The 8,082-nt window shown below is 42.7% G+C and overlaps 1 protein-coding gene across 1 annotated transcript; it reads left to right on the forward strand.

The window, feature by feature from the left end:
• The first annotated feature begins 220 nt into the window (after positions 1-220).
• Positions 221-2,008, forward strand: LOC147441442 (uncharacterized). The gene is made up of 3 exons (XM_086483085.1): positions 221-1,179; positions 1,261-1,446; positions 1,564-2,008. Exons 1-3 carry the CDS (start codon positions 601-603, stop codon positions 1,846-1,848), a joined length of 1,050 nt encoding a protein of 349 aa, XP_086339211.1. The 5' UTR covers positions 221-600; the 3' UTR covers positions 1,849-2,008.
• The last annotated feature ends 6,074 nt before the right edge of the window (positions 2,009-8,082 follow it).

The following is an 8,082-nucleotide window of genomic DNA, read 5'->3' on the forward strand; positions in this document are numbered from 1 at the left end:
ACTCTCTTTCTACCACAAAGCCTTTTTTGCACTCTCTCTCTACCGCAAGCGCACACACACACTGCTATTTCACTCCGTGCCTCTCTCTCTGCTGGAGCCAGCAGTGCATCACTATCTCTCACTTCGCCCAAGATCTTTTGCATGTGAGAAGGTGCACGCTTGCATTTGGAGATACATCGCAGAAGCACCCGCCCTCGCCTCAGAAGAAGAGAGAGAGAGAGATCGTGTGTGCGCACCGCGCAGTCGACTGCGAGAGAGCACCCACCTCATAAGAAGGGTCTGTGTGTGTGTGTCTGTGTGTGTGTGTGTGTGTGTGAGAGAGAGAGAGAGAGCGATGCCAACTTGCTCTTATTTTTTTTAGCTAGGCTAACCTTGCATTGGCAGGAAGCTCCCTCACAGCTTCTCCGCCTCTCCTTGCCTTGTTTCACACACACACAGGATCACCTCCAGAGTACATCTCCTGCCTCCCTCCACTACTAGTTGACCTCCCACAACTTGAGAGATATTCTGGCTCAACACCTCTATCGCTCTTCATCTGAGAAGTGCGACATAGCAGCAGTATTCTCCTTCCTTCCTTAAGTTGTCGCTGCAGCTGCAGCGATGCATGCGAAATCTGACTCCGAGGTCACCAGCCTGCCAGGTTCCTCCCCGCCTCGCTCGCCCCGCCACCATGGCATATTGCTCAGGCCGCCCGCATACTATGTGCAGAGCCCGTCGCGCGACTCGCACGATGGTGGTGATTCAAAGCTCTCATTCCAATCCACGCCTCTCTTGAGCCCAGTGGGGTCGCCTCTCCACCCTTTAGCCACTGCATCTGCGACGTCTGATACCCGCTCCTCGACCTCGTCGCTACCGCCCGTCGCTGTCACACGCAAGCATCAACATCACTCGCGTGCCCGTGTCCAACCGCAGCCCGCCGGTGGCACAAGTCCTACATCAGTGACCACTTCATCCAACCATAGTCACAGCATGAGTGATGCCTACAACAAGAAGTTGCTGCCATCCACCATATATGAAGATGAGGAGGAATATGGCAGGACCGCATCAAAATCCAGCTCGACGGCGGCGCAGATCTACACCATCCTCTTTGTGATTCTTTCCTGTGTTGCATTCCTCTTCCTCTTCATTTTAATGTTCTGGCTCATTTGCCGGCCATCAAGCCCGGTCCTCTCCATCAAGGTAGTTACGACGCCCCTAAACTACAATAGATTGGCTCTTAACATTTTTTGACAGAGGCTTAGTGGGCTTGGATTGTTGCAGAACATTGTCTTTCACAATTTGTATGTGGGGCAAGGAACAGATGCTTCAGGGGTTCCATCGATGCTCCTTACCGTCAACTCGACAGTGCACCTTGACTATGAGAATCGCTCGCGCTATTTCGTAGCTCATCTTGATCCTCTTTCAGTAGACTTCCGCTACTCGGTGCTCTCAGTAGCATCAACAAAGGCAAGCATAGTGCCATAATGCTGCTGTGTGTAGAACTTTGCAATATGGGCATGAAAAGTATGTTTTTAGTTGATGTGCTTTTAGTCTCATGAATTGCTATTGTGCAATACTGTGCAGATGGATGGGTATGTCCAAGGGAAAAGCAGCAGGAAGGTGATACCCATAGGTGTGAGAGCTCTCAAGGTGCCATTGTATGGGGCAAGCACAATATCGAGTGCGACAAAGCCGAGTGTACCGGTGACGGCGATGGTGTCAGTGTGTTCGCGATACTACATTGTGGGCCAAATGGTGAAGTCGAAATTCTGCACATCCATAGTGTGCAATCTGGATGTGAGCTCATCTTCCATGGCTCTACTGACTTCAGTGAAGAAAGCATGCATATATGATCCTCCCCTCTTGTAAGTAATAAAGGGCTGTATTAATGGAGGGGGTGTCAGCAGCCCAAGCACAATGCATTTAATGCAGTACAATTGATTTGACTCTTGCCATTATTGCTCGATCAAATCAACAGAAAGAGTCAAGTGTACTTTGCCATGCAACTGCCTTTATTTTGCCTTGTGAATTTGGTGTGAGCCTAGACTTTTGACTTTATTTGTATTTTGGACCTTTGGTGCAATCAACCAGTGTGAATGTGGTCAAAAATGGGAGATCTTAAAAGGTCACCGACGACGATTGGGTTTAGATGGCCTTCGCATTGGGTTTAGATGGCCTTCGCATAGGCCTTCGAAAATGGAGGGCCGTCCAAGGCTTGTGTTACACGTTCGGCCGGACGTGGGTGCAAATGAGATTGCAAAACCTCATTGGTTGGCACTAGAGCATGAAGCTATCTAGCCTCAAGGGCCTAGGCCCTCTTCAATAGTTGAGGAGTCCCATAGGCTATCCTTTAGCATGTTAAGGGTGGGCCAAACATTTAATTTCCCGATAAAGACGAAAGGTAAACATGTGATTGTAGGTCAAAACGTAAAATTGATGTGCACTAGTGGATCACTCCTTATTTGGAGGGCTTGCTAAAATCTAGCGGGTGGTATCAAATGTCCTACATACGAGATGTTTTTCGAAGGTTATTGACCGATGAAAAATTTGAGCGACCCTTTTAAAAAAAGCAGCAAATTCAAAAATTTGAAGGCCAAGGGAAATCCATTTGTGGCATAGCTCTCACATTTGTGGTTAAGAAAGAAGTAGGTGTGTGCACGAACATAGGGTTTTATACTTGCTTTTACAGACAACCACACTATTAATAATCCAATAATCTAGCCAACTAATCACATGGTACATCATTCTATTTAGTGCACTCTTGGAGCAATCCTTGGGATGATTACATAGTTAGTGATGTATTGATTAGAGAAATGTTTACAAGACACTTGCATCATTAGGTTGTGTGTTAATCTTCACAATTTGTGTATTTGTTCACATAGTCTTACTGTGCGACTCTAGAGTCAAGTCATTTTGGGTGAGATATGGACAAGTAACTATGTGAGGAGATGGAAAACAAGAAACTCAATTATAAAAGACTTAAATGAGCAAAATGGTGTTCATGTATAGTCAATTGATGGTCACTCAAATTGGTATCTCCTACACTTTAAAACCAATCATGCTAGAATATATAAATGATTGTGTCAGAATCTCAACACGTACAGATTCCACACCACCTAATACCTACCTACCTTTCAGGGGATTTATTGACAACGGGCATACAGACATCCCCTCTATTATAAATTGTACTTCAAAAGTTATTGACCCAACTAACTCAAGAAACTAAAGTTATCCTTGTGTCCATATGTGTGCCTTCCCTAGCCTAAAGTCTTTGTGATTTATTGATTCCCAAATTAAAAATGTAAACAATTATGTGATTGAGCTAGACACAATGGGGTTAAATGCTTCTAAATTGTATTAATGAATTTTGAGGCAATTGAATAAAGCTAGCTATCATCCCATGTTTGACCCAAAACCTTTGGTTAAGGTACAAAAGCTAACTTTGTAAAATTAAGAAGAGTCTTTACACTTAATAAGTGTAGCGGCCTTTTACAAAGCATTGTGTATCCTTTTTCTTTTTCAAGCTCATAACTCCCTCGTGAAGTGTTTGTTTAAAGTATTGTTTGCTTCATCGCATTCACAAGTGAAAGATCTTTACGACATTGCGCTTCTCTTGTGGTAAATTTGTGCGCTTCTCAAAATTTCTAGAGCGCAACGAAGCAAGCAACAAATTGAGGGAGAGCTTACTATAGGTATGCACACCTGATCAACTGTCCTTGCTCATAATAAAAGCTATACACTATAAGTGAGAAACAGAGAGTGAGATAGAGCACAAAAAATCGTGCAAGTGCACCTCTTAGAGTGTAGTGCTACATAGGCACAATGAAAGAGGAGAAGAAAGATACAAACACTATGTGCAATCTTTCGTGATGCAAGAGTGAGCATTTTTTTCGTACATGTATTTATTTATAGATTTTTTCACTACTTAAAATGAATACAGAATGTCCGCTCGGACATATCAATGAACATAGCTCATAAAGATCAGTTAAATAATTAAATGTCCATAAATGTGTTATCCTTTCGCATGGTCTATAGTTCACTTATGTTTTTGCCACCTGTTAGCTGCAATAAATAAATATTTTTTCATTTCCATTACAGACTCAACTAGTGCATGGAGGTTACAAGAAGTTTCTAGAATCGTGGAAACACACTCAACCTGTCATTATAACTAATATATAATTCTCCTAAATGAATTTCTCATGTTAAACTGATCATTTAGTATGGGAAAGTGCCACAGAAAAAAAAGTTAGAATATTGGTTAAGTTAGCAGATCGACCACAGTAGGGATCCAAAGGAGGGAAAATAGGGATCCAAAGAGAGGGGGGCCATCTACAAAAGAGCAATGGGCAACAATGGGCTTTAAAGACCCTAAGGTTGGGATCCAAAGGAGGGAAAATAGGGATCCAAAGAGAGGGGGGCCATCTACAAAAGAGCAATGGGCAACAATGGGCTTTAAAGACCCTAAGGTTCAGTCCATTAACACTTCCAAAATGCTAAGGTTCCAAAATTCAAAGGCTATGTCCAAATTTCAAACACTAGGGAAATTGGATGCTTTGTGTGTGTACCAAAAAGTCTTCAAAGCTCCTACAAAGGAGGGGGCGAGCCTTGCAAGTAGGGGATGAGAGAGAAACGCGCACACACACTCACAAGGTTCCATTACACAAACGGAATGAGGGACACATGTCAACTCCCTAGCCCAGATGCCCACAAGGTGCACTCAAATCCTATTGGATGGCCATGGAGGTGGACCAATGAGAATTAGGCTAGAGCAAATCTAGTTTAATTAATTTAAAAACACTTAATAAAATAAACAATAAGAATTAAGCTCTCGAGAAGACTATTGGACAGTCTCCCAAGGGGTTCAATAAGCATTCAACAGCCCAATGGCTTGCTTGATTCTTATTGGCCAGGAGACGAAGGGGTCCAATGAGAGTTTAGTTGCATTAATTAATTACCTAAAGCTCTCACGAAAGGGAAAAGGGGGACACATGTCAGAAAGCTACCACTTATGCCTCTCAATTTTTATTGGCTAAGCCTGGCATGGGCCAATGGGGTGCTTGCATGAGTAAAATGGAAGAGGGGTCGACCAAGAGTGAGAGAGGGGGCTGAATTTCTGAAGGCATTATTCCACACACACTCACACTAGATCATGTGTGAAGCAAGAAGACTCTTTCTCTCCTTCTCAAGCTTTAATGGAAAGCTTATCACCTACTTCAAGCTTGTGAGAAGGGAGACCTACACAAACAACTCTTTGCTTTATGATGCAAATCCAACCAAGAGCTAAGCTTCAATGCATGCTCATCTCCTCTACCATGCTAATTACTAAGCTATGCTATGCTAATATGAGTGATTATGTGAGAAGATGTATATCTTTTTCGTAAGACTACTCCTTGCTCTCAATCTACTCTCATACCCCGCTAGCTCTCACCATCTTTGAAGGTGTGAGGTCTTGGGTCTGAGACCGTGAAGGAATTGATGTTGTGTTTTAAAGTGTTTGCTAGTGCTTGAAGCTTCCATCTTCTTTGCACTAGCTAGTTATTGAAGGAACGCAAAGAATTGTATTGTAAAATATTTCCCTTGATGAAGGAAACCTATAATACGAAGCCTTTTGGAGGGGGGACCGGCTCCATATAAATCCGGTCCTCAACTGTTGTCAATAGCTTAATTTCTATCTCTTTTGAAGTATTGTTCATGCCTATCTAACTAGGTATTATGCTTTAATTTGTTGCTCTCTCCACCCAAGCACTCTTGTTATGCTCATTAGGAATCTATTCTAATGAAGTGCTCACTATGTTCATGCTATTTTTCCGCTACACACAAGTTACTAGGCCATTAAATGTTACATTGGTATCAGAGCACAAGGTTTCTCTTTTCTTGCTCAAGAAGGGAGGTCCTCAAGCTAGCTACAAATGGTTGGTATTATTACTTGAAATTGAGTAAGTAGAAAAGGGATTTTTTCAGCCGTACAGTGCGCCTGCCTTTGTGCAGATAATAGGGCATTACCGTCGAGAGCTATGGTCTTAATAGTGGGAGTCCTATGGGGCTTGCCTACGGCTTAACCACTATTGAGCTATTAGAAGCTTGACAAGAGCCAGTGTTGTTTTGGTTTTGAAAGACCCTCTCTTCTATTCCTTGCAATTAATGGTATTCGAGCCATGGGTATAGTAGCTTGAGTGCTTTTCTAAAGGGGTAAAGAGAAGTAGCAACTAGGGCTTGAAGTGCCAAAGTACATCTAAAAAATAGTTTACACTTAAAAGTTCTTAGAATGGCTGACAATAGTAAAGAGAGTGAAATTAATGTTGATAGCTTTGATTTTGCTAAGCAGGCTACTAATGATGCCTCTATGCTTGTTAACTACCTTGTTTCTAGGCTGCAACAAGCCATGGGCAATCCATCCCTCCAAAGTGAAGTAGCTTCGTGCTCATGGGATTCTCCAAACTCCCCGTTATGACGAGAGAGTACCTAGGAAACTTCCTTGTGAGACTTCCAAAAGAGGCCTCTCTGCGATTCGGGAAGAAGAAGAGGATCCATACGAAGGGCTCAAAAATTTGCTTCTTGATGACGCATCTCCTTCCCAAAGGAGAACTCAAGAGCCCCCACCAAAGGAACGAGAAAGAAGTGAGTCTCTTGCCACCTTGACAGAGATGGCTCCACGAAGACGGCGGGCAAAACGCTCTCCATCAACTCCTAAACGGAGAAGACCATCGCACACTTCTCCACACCATAATTCAAAGAGGGATGACAAAAACCAAGAGAAGAAAAATGGAGAAAGAGGTCACCCTCTTCTCCATCTTCTGCATCCTCTTCCTCTTATGAAGAAAGCGATGGTGCAGGCAAAGAGAACCAAGGCAAGAAAAAGGCGAGAAAGACGTCACCCTCTTCTCCATCTTCCTCAAATTGTTCATCTTCTAAAGAAAGCAATGGTGCAACTTTTGAACCATAAAAAATAAGAGGCCATAGGAAATCCTATGCCACGTGGAAGAGGTCATCCAAGCTCAAGAAGTTCAAAGATGGAGGAAAGAGCATCTCTTTCCTTACCTACGATGGCACCTTTGGTGCTACGGACAAAGTCTTGGCCTTTATCCAACAATTCGATGCGGCGTTTGGAGATGAGGGCTTCACGGAGTCCTCTAAGCTACGCCATGTAGCTATGTACTTTCAAAAGTCCGCCAAGCAATGGTGGTCTAGCCTACAGGCCAACGGTGAAGCTCCACGAACATAGAAAGCTTTAAGAGCTTCCATCATGAAGCAGTTTTTGGCCACCAATGCCAAAGACAAAGTACTCACCAAATGGCGAAGCTTGAAGCATGGAAACCGCTTATGCCTCTTGAGAGTTTATCTTTGAGTTAAACACTTCAAGAACCTTAGTCATTTGAGCATGAGAATCACCTCAAGCTTGGGCAAGGTTCTCACAAATACTTTAAGCACTTTAGTTAGCAAGCCGAAAAGCACCTCATGCTTGGGTAGGATTCCCACCTCAAGGTCATCCCTAGCTTGCCTAAGGTCAAAGGACTTTTTAACACTAACTTTTGGAGGTCTTTAATGAAGCTAACCCTAAGGTATTTTAAGCTCCATTAGATGCACATTGCTCTTTGATAGACTACCTCCTTTTGGACCCCTATTGAGATGTAACCATCTCTCCTCTTGGTCCCTTGCTAAGGTAAATCTAGAAGCACTTATTGCACATTGCTCTTTGGTAAACCTTTTCCTTTTGGACCCCTATTGAGATGCAATCATTTTTTCGTTTTGGTCCCTTATTCAGATATGTCTAGAAGCACATATCTATATCTTAGAAAGGATAGAGTCCTCACCTGCATCCATCCAAACAAAACAACAAATACGTTAGTCTTGGATGTGTTTTACAGGTGTCAAAGGACTATATGAGTTGTTATTTATGTCCAACTTACAACTTTTTTATAAAAAAGAACTTAAAACCACTGTCCAAGGTGTTCATGTATTTTAGTAAGTTTGGTTTTTGTTACCCCAAAGATTTTAAGAAGTACTTAGAAGTATGGTATTTATTTATCCCCTTTTTTAATTAGACCTTAAGTAGATTTAGCATATATATCATTTTGATCAAAAAGGCCACCTCCCCTTCTGAAC

This window comes from Adiantum capillus-veneris, chromosome 15 (assembly GCF_014529385.1).
Source record: "Adiantum capillus-veneris isolate H3 chromosome 15, ASM1452938v2, whole genome shotgun sequence".
Taxonomy (NCBI): domain Eukaryota; kingdom Viridiplantae; phylum Streptophyta; class Polypodiopsida; order Polypodiales; family Pteridaceae; genus Adiantum; species Adiantum capillus-veneris.

Excerpts from the sequence above, each read along its gene's own strand:
- LOC147441442 (XM_086483085.1), top strand. The coding sequence starts at position 601 with ATGCATGCGAAATCTGACTCCGAGGTCACCAGCCTGCCAGGTTCCTCC. Across the intron at positions 1,180-1,260 it reads GCCCGGTCCTCTCCATCAAG|AACATTGTCTTTCACAATTT; the intron begins GTAGTTACGACG and ends GGATTGTTGCAG. Across the intron at positions 1,447-1,563 it reads TCTCAGTAGCATCAACAAAG|ATGGATGGGTATGTCCAAGG; the intron begins GCAAGCATAGTG and ends AATACTGTGCAG.